The sequence below is a fragment of the Megascapheus bottae genome, chromosome 28 (genome assembly GCF_031878675.1).
Source record: "Megascapheus bottae isolate mThoBot1 chromosome 28, mThoBot2.hap1, whole genome shotgun sequence".
NCBI lineage: Eukaryota > Metazoa > Chordata > Mammalia > Rodentia > Geomyidae > Megascapheus > Megascapheus bottae.
Genome location: NC_143536.1, coordinates 271,117 through 287,739, shown reverse-complemented (window position 1 = coordinate 287,739; position 16,623 = coordinate 271,117). Strand labels below are relative to the sequence as shown.

Here is a 16,623-nt window from a genome sequence, read left to right as displayed (position 1 = left end):
CTTGGGAGAAGTGGGAAATCCCTTCATGATATTCCCAGGGGAGGCTGCTCCCATGGTCTCCAAAAGGACTGAAGGGAAGACAGAGAGGCCTCCATTGTTCTGTCATGGAGCCATAAACTAGGGCAAAGAAAGAAGGCAGAAGCTCGCTCTAGCCTTATTTTAACTTTAAAAAAATTTTTATTTTATTGTCGGGGTAAGGTTACAGTTACATTCGTCAGGTAGTGGGCACATTACTTTTGGCACATTGATACCCCTTCTCTTGTTTTTGCCCCTGTCTCCCACCCTTCACCCCTCCCAATATCTTGCTTTCCCCTCTTCTCTATTTCAAATAAACAAATGTATATACAATATACCAGGTAACAAAGTCAGATACAGTAACCACATGAGATTAACCCTAAGGGGAAAAAAGAGAAAAGAAATAACATAGAACATTAATACTTTCATTAACTATTATCCAACTACCCTTCCATCCTAACTCTAGGCTTACCTGAAATAATCATGAGGAAGTAACTTTGGCAGGAGGCTGCCTGTGGCAAAAACTGCAAAATGTTCCAGTTGTTTTCCAGTAAATCCTCTACCTCAGATTCCTCCACACCCTCTTCTCCCCCTTCTTCCTCATCCTCCTGCTTATCCTCAGCTCCTTCTCCAGCCTCAGAGTCTTGCTGTAATACAGACAATCCATGTTGGCAATAATGCTGGAGGCAGGACTAGTCACAGGACTAATGAATCTTACCAGCAATACAAGCAGCAGTGCTCTGTGAGGTGCACCATTTGCTGTGCTTGGGTGGTTGGTGGACTATTATTCTCATTCCCAGCCCTCATTTGCCTTCTTGGAAAACATTATTGAACTCCCACCTCTCAAGGGGGAGAATTAGGGCCAGGAGTGTGGTGTAGTGGTAGAGTGCTTGCCTAGCATGCATGAAAACCTGGGTTCGATTCCTCAGTACCACATACACATAAAAAGCTAGAAGTGGTGGTGTGCCTCCAGTGCTAAAGCAGTAGCGCTGGAGAGTAGCCAGGCACTGAAACCCCATGATTGACAAAAAAAGAAAACAATGACTGAAACAAAACAAAAAAACCCAGGAGAATTAATCAGAACTATATGGTAACCAGCAAATTCCTTCCTCAGCCAAGTAAGGTGCCACGTATCTGTGGATCCAACACTCTAGTCAGGTCTGTTCCGTCACCTAACCCCACCCAGAACTACGCCTGCTGGCGCCTCTTTGGAACCCTGGTGCCCAATGCAGCTTCAGTCTCATTTCCCATCAGACCTCTTCCTGAAGAACTTTCCCTCTTTGTTCGCAGCACTTAGAGGAGGACAAAGGCCCTAGGTGCTCTGGTACCAGGTGACTCCTATGTCTCAACTCACAGATGCCATACAACCTATCAAAGGTGACTCTCCTTCTCCATGTGCCTCCCGGAGGCTACCACCACTCACCCTAGACATAGCTCCCACTTGGTCACTGTCACACTCAGACTGCTGTGTGCCCCCTACTCCCCCTTACCAACTTTCCTCACCTGAAGTCCATTCCTGAACTGACACTGAGTGGGTTCTACCTCTCTTGGTCCTCCTGTGGTGTGCTGTTATCACAGGAGCCAAGTGGAAGCTAGAATCCTCCACCCCCAGTAATGCTGAGTCCCACGCTGGGCAATGACTTCTCACTCACTAGCCAGAGCAAGCACCTGACTGCCAGGATGCCTGCTGTCCTGGCAGGAGTGACATGGCTATGCACACTTCCACTTCCTTCCCTGCTATCTCTCAGGGCTGGTGGTTCTCTACTTCCTCCAAGCTTTGCTAGAAACCCATTCTATGGCAAGATCCTTGTCTTTGTCAGGCCTGATGCTGCACTCTGAGCCAACCACTGTGCACACAGCTGTGTTTCTACTGCTGCTGGCAGGACGTGGAGCACATGGTACTTACAATGGGTGAATGGGTCCACAATCACTTCAGAGTCATGACTCAGCTCTCTTACCTGTCCACAGTAAATACTATTTGGAACTTTTCCTTTGATGCCACCATAGTTAGATGGGTCCATCCAAAGAAGAAATTCCCAGCATCGGGAAAAAGAAATTGTCAGGGAATGGAAGATCTCTTTAGAATGGATACTGAAAAGCAAACAAAAACCTTGCTTAAATGTCTCTTGTTCTCCACTTCCTTATCTTTACAACAATCTACTTTCAAAGAAACTTCAAGTGGACACATACTGTCCTTCAGACTTCCCAGGATACTGGGGAGACTATCTCAAAAGCCAGCCAGAGAGTGAACCTTGCACGCAGGGGGTCCAGAAGTCCAGTCTAAGTAAGGTCACTTGAAGCACCACTTCCTGCTTTCAAGTTCTTGGTAAGATTTTTTTTTTTTTTTTTTTTTTTGCCAGTCCTGGGCTTGAGCTCAGGGCCTGAGCACTGTCCTTGGACTTTCTCAAGGCTAGCACTCTACCACTTGAGCCTCAGCACCACTTCCGGCTTTTTGCTATGTATGTAGGGTACCAAGGAATAGAACCAGGGTCTTTGTGCATGCTAGGCAAGCACTCCACCACTAGGCCAAACTCCCGGCGCCCCCCCTTGGTAAGATTCTTATGTGGTGTGTGTGTACTGGGGCTTAAACTCAAGAGGTTTATGCTTTTGCTTAGTTTCCCTCCCCCCACCCACGCCAAGAATGTTTTGTCACCTGAACCACACCTCCTCCTCTTTTTTTTTTTTTTTTTGCCAGTCCTAGGCTTGAGGCTTGAGCTCAGGGCCTGAGCACTGTCCTTGCACTTTCTTAAGGCTAGAGCTCTACCACTTGAGCCTCAGCACCACTTCTGGCTTTTTTCTATGTATGTGGTACCGAGGAATCAAACCTGGGTCTTCATGCATGCTAGGCAAGCACTTTTACCACTAGGCCAAACTCCCGGCCCCCATACCTCCTCTTCTAACTTTTTACTAGTTAAGTGGAAATAAGAGTCTACTGGATTTGTCTGCCCAGGCTGGCTTCGAACCCTAATTTTTGGATCTCAGCCTCTTGATAGCTAGGATTACAGGCATGAACTACCATTAATTTCTTCATTCTTTTACTGTCAGCCATGCTGGCCTTCCTGTGACTAACCTGTCCTCAGGTGTAGAGGACAGGAGGGAAAGAGGAGATCCTTATTAGCATTCCTATTACCATGCCCACTCTCAGCTTGATGTGAAAAGGGAGATTTGTTTTTTAGTGCAGCCCACCTCAGCCTACCCATGTGGATGACAGGGCCATCTTTTCCAGTGTTTCAGCTAGCCACCTTGAAACAATGGGACAAAGGCAGCCCTGTCAGCACACAGTAAGACAGTAACAGATAGAAAGCGTACCGAGAGCTCCTGAACCCTGTGAAGGCCCAAAGGAGGTCTGAAGAGTATGGGCACATTTCTCGGTCATATGTTGCTCATGATGACTATGAATGAGACTCTCTCCCCTCTGTCTCCCACAATTACTATCTGGTATCTCCATCTAGTAGTGCCTTGATACTGTGCCTGGATGCTGTGTTTAGCTAGCTCTACCTGGATTCCCTGTGCTCCAGGAGCAGCCTCTCTCTGTACTTAGAGAAGAGCTTCAACTGAGTTTGTTTCATGTGAATGTTCCATAGGGGGAAGAGCCTCCACTATAAATCAGGCTTCCTTTCCTATTTTTTTTTTTTTTTTGCCCAGTGCTTGTGCTTGAAGTTCAGAGCTGGAGCACTGACTGTCCTTGGGCTTTCCTCAAGGCTAGAGCTCTACCACTTGAGCCATAACACCACTTCTGTTTTTTTCTGTGTATGTGGTACCAAGGAATCAAACCCTGGTCTTTGTGCATGCTAGGCAAGCACTCTACCACTAGGCCAAACTCCTAGCCCAGGCTTTCTTTTCTTGTTATAATGAAGTCTGTAAGGTGTAAGTTGGTGGACCCACAAAATGTGGGAATGTACGTGGCTGCATTGCATATAGATATTGCTGCTTAAAGTCAGAACTGTAGCACTGGTTCCAGCAGAGGTAAGATCTGCACTTGATGGGTGACCCATTTAGAACCACATGTGGGTTAAGCCTACATCTGTGTCTGTGAAAGTTCTGTGCACCAGCTCATAATGGAACCTTTGTTTTAGGTGGCACTGAGTTTTGAGTTCAGGATCTCATGCCTGCTAGTCAGGTCCTCTACCACTTGTGTTTCATCTTCAGCCCTTCTTTATTTTAACCATTATTTTTTGTCAGTCGTGGGATTTGAACTCAGGGCCTAGGTGCTGACCCTGAGCTGTTTTGTTGAAGGCTAGTGTTCTACCGCTTGGAGTCATAGCTCTACTTCTGGTTTTTAGGCGGTTAAGTGGCCTTCCCTGCTTGTGATGGTTTTGAGTTATGATCTTCAGATATTAGTCTCCCCGTAGCTAGGATTACAGGAGTAAGCCACCAGCACCCAGCTGCTTTAGTTATTTTTGAGGTAGGGTCTCATGTTGTGCTCCAAAGATTTCTTTAGAACATGAAACTCCTACCTATGGCTACTGTGATCTGAAATCATAGTCAAGATGACCATATCAGGCTTGTTGGATAAGGACTTGCTAAACAAGTTGGCCTGTAATCATAATCTTCCCAATCTCTGCCTCTGAAATGCAGGGATCACATATGTGAGGGTCACAGCATCTCTCCAAAGCCCTAGCAGCTGCATTACAAGAAACCTTCTCTACCCACCTATTGGTAATGTACTCCACATAGGCAATAGCATCCTCAATTCGGCGCTTCTTTGTACAGATGATGATGCGGTTAAAATTGGCATAGATGACTGATGACCCCAGGCGCTTAAACTCAGCAACAAGCCTGTAGAGTAAGTTCATTATCAATGTAAGAGGCATGCTGATCCAAAGTGAAACCAGAGAACACCAAGGTAAATTCTGGTGATCTCGAAGTGGGAAAAATTGCACTATACTTAGAACCAGAAGCAAGAGAAGAGCAGGGACTAAGAATTAAAAGCAATGAAGCGATTTTTCTTTCTTTTTGGGAAGGGGGTCAACTTCTGGATTTAGGAGCTTCTCCTGCTTCAGTCTCTTGACTACTCGTCACCATAGGTGCATGCCACTGCACCCAACAAAGCAAAGGTTTCTATATTGCAGAAGAATTCCACAAAAATAATTGTTTTTTTTTTTTTTTAAAAGGAGTTCTTCCTGTAAGTGATCTGAGGTGACCTGGGAAAATGGCTCACTACTCTCTAGACCCAGAAAACCCCACAAAATCATGCAAGTTAAGAGGTTCATTTTAAGAACACCAGAAAAACAGCCCAGGCCATCAAGGGTATGCATCTCCAAAAAGCTACCAACTATCTGAAAGATGTCACTTTAAAGAAGCAATGTGTGCCCTTCTAGCATTACAGTGGTGGAGTTGGCAGGTGTGCTCAGGCCAAACAGGAGGGCTGGGCACGGGGGGGGGTGGGGCTTGGCTCAGAGATAGGATGGTAGCTTTGAGCTGAAAAGCTTAGGGACAAAGCCCAGGCCGAGTTCAAGCTCCATGACCCACAAAAAAACCCAACGAAACAAACAAAAAATACCCAAACCAAAACAAGAAAACCCAAAATAGTCATAAAGTGAGAAGCACTTATCCAGTGTGAGTAGCTCACATCTAGAATCCTCAGGAGGCTGACAGCAGAGGATTACAGTTCAAAGTCAGCCTAGGCAGGAAAGTTCATGAGATTCCTAGCTCTCTCTCTCTCTCTCTTTTTCCCAAATATTTTTATTGATAGAAGGGTTACATTATATTCATCAGATAGAAAGTGCATTACTTCACAAACATTGCTACCCTTTCTCATACCTTGGTCCCCATTTCCCTTCCCCCACCCCCGGCTCTCTCTTTTAAATTACTTTTGTTATAGTGGTTACTTTTATTTATTTTATTAATATCATATTTATGTGGTACTAGTGAATCAAACTGGGGCCTCATGCATGCTAGGTAAGCACTCTACCACTAAGCTACATTCCCTACCCTGAGAGTCTTATCTCTGATTAACCACCTAAAAGTCAGAAATGGACTTGTAGATCAAGTAGTATGGTACTAGCCTTGACCACAAAAGCTAAGGGTCACAGCCCAGGCCCTGAGTTCAAGCCTCTGTGCGCGCGCGCGCACACACACACACACACACACACACACACGGATATTATTTTCATCCTATAAAGTTACCATATGTATGGATGGTGTCAGAAGTGGGACAAATATTGTCACTAAGGAGCATCTAGAGGGACCCTTGGCAATACTACCTGGTTACAGTAAATACAATGAATGACAGCATTCACTCTTTTTTTTGGGGGGGGGGGGCGTCGGTTATGGGGCTTGAACTCTGGGCTTGGGTGTTGTCCTTGAGCTCTTCAGCTCAAGGCTATCACCCTACCCCTTGAGCCACAATACAACTTCCAGTTTTTTAGTGGTTAATTGGAGATAAGAGTCTCATGGACTTTAGTGTTTGGGCTGGCTTTGACCCATGATCCTCAGATCTTAGCCTCCAGATTAGCTAGGATTACAGGTACCACAGGAGCCACCGTAGCCGGCTCTTTTTGGCCAGTCCTGGTCCTTGAACTTAGGGCCTGAGCACTGTCTTTAGGCTTTCTCAAGGCTAGAACTTTACCACTTGAGCTATAGCACCACTTCCAGCCTTTTCTATGTTACATGGTACCAAGGAATTGAACCTGGGTCTTCATGCATGTTAGGCAAGTATTCTTACCACTAGGCCACACTCCTGGCCCCCATTCACTGTTTTTTTGGTCTGTCATGGGGCTTGAACCCAGGGCCTGGGTGCTGTCCCTGAGCTTTTCTCCTCATGGCTAGCACTCTATACCACTTTGAGCTATAGCTCTACTTACAGTTTTCTGGTGGTTAACTGGAGATAATATTCTCAGACCTTCTTGTCTGGGCTAACTATGAACTGAGATTCTCAGATCTCAGCTTCAGTAGCAAGGATTACAGGTCTGAGTTACCAGTGCATAGTGACTGTTATTTATAACAGCATATGACTAGACATAGTCTGAATGCCCATTAGTATGTTACATCCACATATAGTTTTCTAACATTATTATTATGATTGCTTTTTGTGCCAGTCCTGGGATTTGAACTCAGTGCCCAGGAGGTATCCTTTTTAGCTCAAGGCTAGTTCTCTACCACTTGAACCACAGCTCCACTTCTGGGTTTGTGGTGGTTTAATCAGAGGGAAAAAAATCTCATGGACTTTCCTGTCTGTGCTGGCTTTGAACCATGATTCCCAGATCTCAGCTTCTTGGTTAGCTGGGATTACAGGAGCGAGTCATTGGCAGTCAGTTTCTAACATGCATTATCAATTAATACAAACCAAAGCAAGGAAGGTGAGCTATTAGTGCAATGGAGAGGTACAATATGACACACTGCCAGACCTCGGGAAGGGGGCCTGTCCAGAGCCACTAGGGCAGCTAAGATGGCTCTGGGCCATTTCCACTGGTGTGCACCTTGAACCCAGAGTCGGGACTCCATCCACCCATCCTATAGCCTCATAGCTGGTGTAAAGCACTCACTGCAAGAAGAGTTTCTTCATCATGCTGTGCAGTGTCCGATGCAGGGCGGGGTCATGCAGCAGGGAACTTGGTGACCGAAGCCAGCGGTAAAAGTGCATCACCTGGTTGTCGGCATAGATGTTGTGGTACTGTGTAATCTCTTTTACCCAGCCCACCACCATGCTTTTCAGGATCCTGAGAGGAACATAAAGACATCTCATTGCTTTATACTACTGCCACCACTGCTGTCTCACCAGCCCCAAAACATCTCTTGGCCCAATACTTCACCAGCTTTTCCTCACTTCACCATTTACCACCTCTCTCACCACTAAGTGTTCCCTAGATGCCCATGTCAGGACAGAGAGATATGTGAGAGAGGCTCTTGCCCTTCTGGAGAAGTAGAGCATGGGACAGTGAGTATATCATGAGTGCCTGCAGTGCAGCTTAAGCTATTAGCCAGAGACAAGAAGGCATTTCTCCTTTCTTGCCTTTCAGACTGGGCTTCCCACTTTTCCAATCCTTCTTTTAATGGACCATTTAGTCACTTGCCATGTGAAACCACAAAGCACCTGCCACTATGAACAAGTTGCCTCTGTGGTATACTCTAGATCTTGATCCATACCCCCACCCCAGTTTCCTTATAGGGTATAGCGGCCAACTGCTCTGGCACTGGAACCCCAGTTTAGATGATGTTTTCAAAGTTCTACCCTGTGAGAGAACTAGAACAACTTCACTAGGGTCAGCAACAGATTTGCAACAGAACCTACACACAGTATCAGTCCTGAGATCTTATTTGTTACAATTCTCTCTGCTGCACCCAAAGCAACCTTTCCCTTAAGTGACTGGAGGACTGATCTTTCCCTTGAATGACCGTCTGTCTAACCCATCTGTCCCTCAAAATTGAATCAATTATGCCATTTTCTGCCATAACCATACAGCCCCTGCCCCTCTCTTCCTAGATCCTGCTCTAATCAACTCCTTTTATCCTATTGCAGAGGCAATAGGAATATGGCTGAGGCATAGATTCTAGAATCACTCATCCACACTGCAATATACCAAGCCTGTCCTCTCTGATTTTGGTTTCCTCATTTCTAACATGGGTGATGACTACGTTGCTGTAGAGGATTACATTGCTATGGGTACTGAGGCAGAGCTGAGTGCACAAGAAGCTCTCCATGTGTGCACTGCGTTCCACCACTAGGAGCAAGTCCTGACCACACAGGAGTTCCTACAGACCACCTCTAGTCATACTGAGAAGCATATGTGGCCACGGAGTGCTTTCTAAGAAATGCCTCTGGCTGTAAGCATTTCAGCAGGTAGCACCTAGACCAGTCACTGTTAACTAGGCAGGACACATCCTTGGAGTCATGGAGATACTGACCAAAGTAGGAAACATGGCGTCACAATGACTAGGGAAAAGGAAGCCCAAAAGACGCTGTCTTAAGCCTTAGTTTTCAAAGTCAGGGAAGAGGTTAAGGCGGCCTCCCCACTGTTGTCTGGGAGGATGGGCACCTACCTGAAGGTACTAGAGCAGAGGGCTGTCTCATCATAACTGGCTGGAGTACTGGAAGCCTGATTTCCTGTGACCATGTCTTCTAGAGAGGCCTGCTGGATCACATCAAAGCTGATGCCCATGCTGCCAGCCCCTTCCATATCATTGATGTGGTGAGACTGGAGGATGGTGTTGACTGCTAGGTTCTGAATGTCGAGCTCCACACACACTGCAAGAAGATACTGCTTATTCACATGTTATAGGGAGCACCAGTGCCACTATTTTCCAAGGCCCTATGCCAGTCACTCCACAAAACAGATAGTGCCACATAGTGAAGCCAGTCACAGCATGCATCCAGTCAATGTCACGCAGCAAGGTCTGGCACAGTATGTGTCCAGTCAGGGAAGGAGGTGAAGGAGCAGGGATGGTGGTGAGTTTAATCATGGTACACTGTAGCACATATGGAAATGCCATAATGAAATCCTCTTTGTAGCACTAATATCCTAAAACCTAGTATCCTTAAAAAGAAGTGCCAGGGGCCGGGAGTTTGGCCTAGTGGTTAAAGTGCTTGCCTAGCATGTATGAAGACCCGGGTTCGATTCCTTGGTACCACATACATAGAAAAAAGCCGGAAGTGGTGCTGAGGCTCAAGTGGTACAGCTCTAGCCTTGAGAAAGTCCAAGGACAGTGCTCAGGCCCTGAGCCCAAGCCCAGGACTGGCAAAAAAAAAAAAAAAAAAAGAAGTGCCAGCCGGGCACAATGGCTCAAGGACTGTAAACCTAGCTACTCAGGATGCTGAGATCTGAGGATCATGGTTCAAAGCTAGTCCAGGCACACAGTCCATGAGACTCATCTCCAACTAACCACCAGAAAATTGGGAAGTGGCATTGTGGCTCAAGGGGTAGGGTGATAGCTTTGAGCTGAAGAACTCAGGGATAGCGCCCAGGCCCAGAAATAAAATCCCACGACTGACCAAAAAAAAAAAAAAAAAAAAGTACCAATCTCACCTATCTCCCACTTACCAGTAGAGTAACAGCCAGAATTGTTGATCTCTACAGAGGCTCGATCATCAAATTCCATGACCAGGCGGTTGTCATCTGCCTCCTTCCCTCCCAGGTCAGGACGGGAAGTAGGGGATAGCCAGAGCACATGGTTGTGGCGCTGGAGGTGCCGGGCAAAGAAGAGATCAGAGCCAAAGGTGGAAATGTCTTCTGGCAGATTTCCAACAGGAATGTGAAAGTACCTGCACAGAGGCCAGGGTCAGCCTGGGGAAGAGAATGGCTTGCCTGGACACTGTAGGCACTTTGCCTCTGGCCTTACCTACTCATCTCAAAGGCCTGTGATAGGCAAGTGTCAAGGTTGAGGTAGTGCCGGATCATGCGGCGTGCTCCATGTCGCTGCCAGTCTAGGACTCCATAGCTGATCTTTTCGGCCACGCGGATAGGCACTAATGGAAACTCTTCCAAGACAGGAACTTCACTGGTTAGCCTTCGCAGATCCCAGTTGGAGTGGACAGCAATGAGTGTGGGCCCCCGATGTTCCTCCTAGGTTGTATAGAAGGCAGAAAGACCCTGATAAAACCCAGCTCAGGGTTCCTCTCACAGAGGAACCCCAAGTTCCTTACCTTGTAGGCCAGCAGGAAGCGTTGAATAGCTCTGCAGATGGTCTTCAGGGTGGTTTCTGCCCGAACTTCAAAGGTATGTTTGGGGGGAGGCAGGAGTTCAGGGCCCATCTTTTCTAGCAACAGGCTGTGCTCTGCTGAGTACAAAGCACTGAGGCTGGGCATCTGGTTGCTACGTACCTAAGCAAATGTCAGCCACGTTAGTCCCTCTCGGTGCAGAACCAAGTAGGGTGATCTTGCCATTTCATCCCTAATTCAAGTAGGAAGAATGTCCTCCTTCCTCAGATATTGCCCAACCCATACACTCTCACATTCCCCATACCCAGCAACTCACCGTGTCCAACACAAACACAGATGCTCTGCGCTGTGAGGGGATGAAGACTCCAAAGAGGGCTTTGTGGCCCTGTGAGTGGTGGTACAAGTAGATATGGCGGATACTCCCTGCAGAAGAAAATAAACTGTCACCGGAGATGCAGGAGTGTCAGAGCGAGTGACAAGGCAGCTGGCAGGGCCATACCTGGTTCCAGGTAGCTGAACTGAGCCAAAGAACGCATTTCCAGGTGTTCAAGGGAAAAGGTTTCAGCTTCCCAGCCTGAAAGGTGCCTCACCAGCTGTTTGTTAACCACACACACACAACCCAGCTGCACAAGAGCCCGGAACAACAATGGGACCTGAAGAGTAGGAAGATAGGTGAGTTAAGGCCAACTAGAGAGCTCTAGCTAGCATCCTTGGCTCGTCCAGTAGCCACAGCATCAGCAACCCATAGGCTGCTTTGGCAGAACTGTTACTGAGATACACTTTCCCATGGGACAGAGCACACACCCTTAGCCTGTACTCAGATGGGCCTTTCTCCTCTATCACCTACAACTGCCCTGGTTTGTCCTCATATGGCCTTGTCTCTTTCATTGTTAGATCAGCAAGTGGCTAAGACAGTCACCTGAGTCTCATATACACCCTCGATGTCTGGTACAGACAACTCCGTGTTGATCTCGTTGATGTGTTCTTGGTACATATCTTCCGGAACTGAATACTCATAGAGATTGTAGACCATGTTGGAACGAGGGAGAGCCCGATTTACCTGGTAACAATGAAGTGATAAGCTGGTCAAGACTTAAGAGTACTAGGACTTCCATTGTCCACAGTGGTCAGCCCATCTCTCCTAATGGTCACAGCCACAAGATCTGAACCACAACCTGAGGCCTCTGAAGAGCAGAGGAGCATTCACACTGGGATGCTGGCACTAGTGCGGGGGAAGAGAACTTAGTTTATTTTCCTCTGATTTCTCATGGGTTTAACTGGAAGGAACAGGCAGCAAAAACTTGGAGAGAAATCATGTTTGCCTCACCAAAGGACTGGAAGGAAGTTTCTGGGGCAGCCAATGTATAGGTGTGCAGATATATACAGGAGTATGGGGGATGGGTGCTAGACAGTGGTTTACTAATCTTCTGCATGGACCAACAGAGTCCCAGGCTCACCACAAGCTGTGCACACACAGGCAGATCCAAAGCAACTCAGCAGCGGCTTTGCAAGCTGAGTTGAGCTTTGCACAAAGAAGATAAGATAGGAATTGGTGGAGGATATGTGTGTGTTTAAAATTAATGGCTTTCTAATGTTCTCCAAATGCTCAAAGTCACAACAATATCAGATGTAAAATGTCCAGGGTAGCTAGAAATCAGTGCTCATATTTGTAATTCTCACTATTCAGAAAGGACATTCAGACCTGGAAGCTCAGAGTTTAAAGCTAAGCCTGAGCTGAATTCACTCTTAGTATCAGCAAACACAGACACACAAAGTTCCAGGGACAAATAACGTTTTCTGATATAACAACAATAACTAGAGAAATGGGAAAAAATTCTTATGGGAGAAGAGAGCCAGCAGCTGTCAACCCAGGATGACCCATATGTAAAGACCAAAGACTTCACAGCAACTGTAGCTGTTCTCTGAACAGGTTCAATAGTAAAATAAACAGACAACTGTTAGCTAACTTAAAACAAAAATAATCCTATGAGAAAAACAGATCTGGACACTAGTGGCTCACACCTACACTCTTAGTTACTCAGGAGGTTTGGACCATGGTCCAAAGGCAGTCAGTCCAGGCAGGAAAAGTCCATGAGATTCTTGCCTCCAGAAAGCTGAAAAGTGGGACTGTGGCTCAAAGTGGCAGAGTGCTAGTCTTGAGCAAAAAGAGCTTGAGGACAGTGCCCATGCTCTGAGTTCAAGCCCCATGATCATGACTACCACCACCAACAGCAACAGAGGAAGAGATTTCTACAGTTGAGTCACTCTCTATTGTCTCTTCCCACTAAGCGCAAGGAGCAACAGGGTTAGGGCTCTGTAAGGAAGAAAGGGCCAGTGGAAATCATATCACCTACCAGCCATGAGTTCTCTGACTTCTTCCCTGGATGAATTCTAAAGAACCATCTACTTTAGGTGAAAGATGTCAGAACTCGAGGGCCTAGTACTATATGACCCCTTTAGTACAACACTATGAAAAGGTACTAGGGGCTGAGATCATGGCCTAGTGAAAAAAGTGCTCACCTGGCATGCAAGAAGCTCTGGGTTTGATTCCTCAGCACTGCATACACAGAAAAAAAAAAAAAAGCTGAAGTGGCGCTGTGACTCAGATGGTAGAATGCCAGCCTTGAGAAAGCTCAAAGGACAGTGCTCAAGCCCTGAGTTCATGCCCCAAAACTGGGGATGGGGAGAAGAAATGGTAACACTATAGTGCCAGAGAGGATAAATCCAAGGGCGAGGCAAAGAGAAAACAAAACATGAGAGTGTGAACTATTTCACATGTTGATTGCTATACAATACTATCCATCTGGCCAGGAGTTTGGCCTAGTGGTAGAGTGCTTGTCTAGCATGCACAAAGATATGGGTTCGATTCCTTGGTACCACATACATAGAAAAAAAAGCCAGAAGTGGTGCTATGGCTCAAGTGGTAGAGCTCTAGCCTTCAGAAAAACCCAAGGACAGTGCTCAGGCCCCAAGTACAAGCCCCAGGACTGGCAAAAAAATTTAAAAAAAAAATACTCTGCATCTACCATCTCTTGTGAATTTCGTAAAAAAGACAATGTACTTAATTCCGGAATAATGAACATGAAGTTTATAAAATCACTTCCTCACTAACTGGAAAATGGGAGAGACAAAGATAGGACTGATAGAAAGGATATTTCATTTCACTCTACATGGTTCTTGACAATGCTGAAAAGGACCTAATTTATGGGGGGTGGGGGTGGGTGGGTATGGAGCTTGAACTCAGGGCCAGGCTTTTTCTTTGAGCTTTTTCACTCAAGGCTAGTGCTTGACCACTTTGACCCACAGTGCCACAGGTCCTGGGAAGGAATGAAATTTCATCCACTTTCAAACAAGTGCATGCACTATCACAGCACTGGAGTGTAAAAAGGGACACAGACCTGTTTGCTTTTCTAGAAGATAAACTGGAAACTAATAAAAATGGCTGCCAATAGATAACAGAACAGGGAAACAAGGTTAGACATAGAGACTTCTAAGAGTATGTTATTATTACAAAAGATTTATAATAAAAATATTACATAAAAATAAAATGGACAGCTGGGCATTGATGGCTCACACTTGTAATCCTACCTACTCAGGAGGCTGCGATCTGAGGGTCACGGTTCAATGTCAGCTTTGTCAGACTGGAAAAGTCCCAGTGAGATTCTCAGTCTCCAATCAACCCCCAGAAAACTGGAAGTGGTGCTGTGGCTCAAAGTGCTCTAGCCTTGAGAAAGCTCAAGGACAGTTCCCAGGCTGAGTTCAAGCCCCAGGACTGAAAAAAAAAAAAAGCCAAGGGAGTATGCCCAGGCCCTGACTTCAAGTCCCAATATCCCAATACTGGTACCATACTGAAGAAATCACACTGGTAAGTGCAAGACTCAGCCGGATGGTTCCATTTTAAGTAAACATCAAGAACAGGTAAATCTCTAAAGGGAAAGTAGTTGCTTAGGGCTGAAGTTTGGGGGAGGGCCAGTGGTGGCCTGAGGGGTGTAAAGCTTCTTTTGAGGGTGATGAAAATATCTTAAAATTGACTATGGCTCTAGTTCTGCCACTGAATTCACCTAAAACTACTGAATTGTACCCTTTAAATACATGTGTTGTATGGTATGTCAATTTATATCCCAATAAAACTGTTAACAACAACCTAACAAATGTCTGCCTAGTCCTACTTCTGCTTCAAAGACAGCACTGATGTAATGTCCACAGGGCCTAGCTTATCAGTAGAGCAAAAGCAGCTGTCCTGTTCCTGAGCAATGACTCTGACCAGATTCTGCGTAACACTCACAGGCTTTGTTGTGTAATTCTTTTAAGGGCGCAATGAGACACTCGGGATGAGGCCACACAACTTACAAGGACCTCGTCCTATAGTTTGACCAACTCTCAATATGGCATCCCATTGTATAGAGACATCTCAGAGGTAGTTAGCAACTTCAGTAGTCCCCTACCTTGCGATATGAAGGTCCCTCCTCCACTTTGGTCACTCTCTGGTTCACGTAGAATACTCGAGGGATGTTCAGCTTGATACAGTGCAAGTCACTGCCAATGATGGCCCATAATCTGAACAGGCCAGCCTGATTAGTCTCACCGATCTGAGAGGAAACGCAGAGCACATAGCTCATCATACACTATACTGACATCTGTAAATGGCCACTTTCCTGCCCTCTTCCCTACCAGCACCAACCACAGGGTCTCAGGACCCCAGAGACAAGTAGGAAGCTAGATGTTGATTTTATCATTCAGCCCAGGGCCAGCCTGATATTTTTCCCTGGGCCACAAATGCTGATGCCTCCAGGGAGTGTTGCTTCTTCTGGACCAACGTCCATACCTGCACAATCTGCCATGGAAGGTCTAAAATGCTGAGAGCAGTTTTTCGCAAGAAGCTCCCCAACCCTGTGACAGGCCCCTCTCTGATGGTTCCATGCCTCAGGACACTCTCTGTCAATTCTAGACGCTGCCTCTTCTTGCGGGCCAGGCGCTGTTGGGCCTGTAGCTGCCATTTCTTCTTGTGAAACTGAAGCCAGACCAGCCACTCATCCTGAAACAGATGGTAACTCAAACAAGAGCACAAATTTGAACATAAACCCTAAGTGCCTACTTCCTTAACCTCAGCAGCATCCAGATGCTCTATAATGGCTGGCTATTTTCACAATCAACTTCTCCTGGGGTGAGGACATGCCTGTTCAAGTAGTATACCTCTCAGAGACAGACACTGCCACAGCGACCTTCCAGCTCTCTGGCCTCTTTTACTTCTCACCTGAGTGGTTCCGAGGATAGGAGGCTGCCCCAAGATCTCCTTCCAGGGAACAGTCAGCTCAAGGTCCTGAGATTCCTGTTGGCTCTCCCAAAGAACGCGCTTCCTCTTAGTAGCAACTGGAATCGCTGAATGGTGTTGTTTTGTGATTCCAAAGTCTTCCATGTCGGGAGCGCTTGCCCTTGGGCTGTCTTCAGGGATCTGGGCCGTCACAATCTGGAAGGATCCAAACAAGTCTTTCAACTCCTGATCTCATTTCTGGAAATCCCATTCTTCAGCAATCTAACACAAAATATCACCTGACGTGGGACAATTTACAGACTACATTAATAATTAAAGTATCAAACAAAAAACTCATAAAATGTCCCTCAAGTTATCACAAGTATGCAAAGGTCTACATTTTGCCATGACTGCTTCTGAATGCTCTTTCTAAATAAAAAGTGAAATGTAGAAAGTAACAGCTGTCTTCCTCTCTCCCTCTTTGCTGTACTTGGGAGCAGCACCAGTCCCCACATTATTATACTTTTAACTATAGGACCATAAACAATCACTATCATTTTAAAATAACAGGTCTCAGGTACACATCTTCCTACAACATTTAGAGCAGCATGGCCTATTCACTTTAACTGTCCATATACTATCCCATCATATACATGAGCAGCTTACCATTCCTTACTTTCCAAATAAAAAAGTTAATTCTTGAGCAGGGAGTTTGGTCTACTGGTAGAGTGCTTGCTTAGCATGCATGAAGACCCAGACT

General features: G+C 46.1%; 1 protein-coding gene across 4 annotated transcripts in view; it reads right to left on the bottom strand.

The window, feature by feature from the left end:
- The window catches only part of Pole (DNA polymerase epsilon, catalytic subunit), a 57,533-nt gene that overhangs the window by 4,592 nt on the left and 36,318 nt on the right, over window positions 1-16,623 (bottom strand). For 3 of the 4 annotated variants that reach the window (XM_090320367.1, XM_090320368.1, XM_090320371.1), the window contains 14 exons: window positions 15,867-16,079; window positions 15,438-15,647; window positions 15,058-15,201; window positions 11,532-11,672; window positions 11,112-11,265; window positions 10,929-11,035; window positions 10,598-10,774; window positions 10,294-10,517; window positions 9,996-10,216; window positions 8,998-9,202; window positions 7,503-7,676; window positions 4,669-4,794; window positions 1,974-2,106; window positions 488-662 (listed from right to left, as the gene is read on the bottom strand). In XM_090320367.1, the coding sequence (XP_090176493.1) occupies window positions 488-662; window positions 1,974-2,106; window positions 4,669-4,794; window positions 7,503-7,676; window positions 8,998-9,202; window positions 9,996-10,216; window positions 10,294-10,517; window positions 10,598-10,774; window positions 10,929-11,035; window positions 11,112-11,265; window positions 11,532-11,672; window positions 15,058-15,201; window positions 15,438-15,647; window positions 15,867-16,079 (2,404 nt within the window). Of the gene's footprint in view, window positions 1-309; window positions 395-487; window positions 663-1,973; window positions 2,107-4,668; window positions 4,795-7,502; window positions 7,677-8,997; window positions 9,203-9,995; window positions 10,217-10,293; window positions 10,518-10,597; window positions 10,775-10,928; window positions 11,036-11,111; window positions 11,266-11,531; window positions 11,673-15,057; window positions 15,202-15,437; window positions 15,648-15,866; window positions 16,080-16,623 lie in introns of those variants that run through there. The other variant, XM_090320370.1, reaches the window with a different exon arrangement.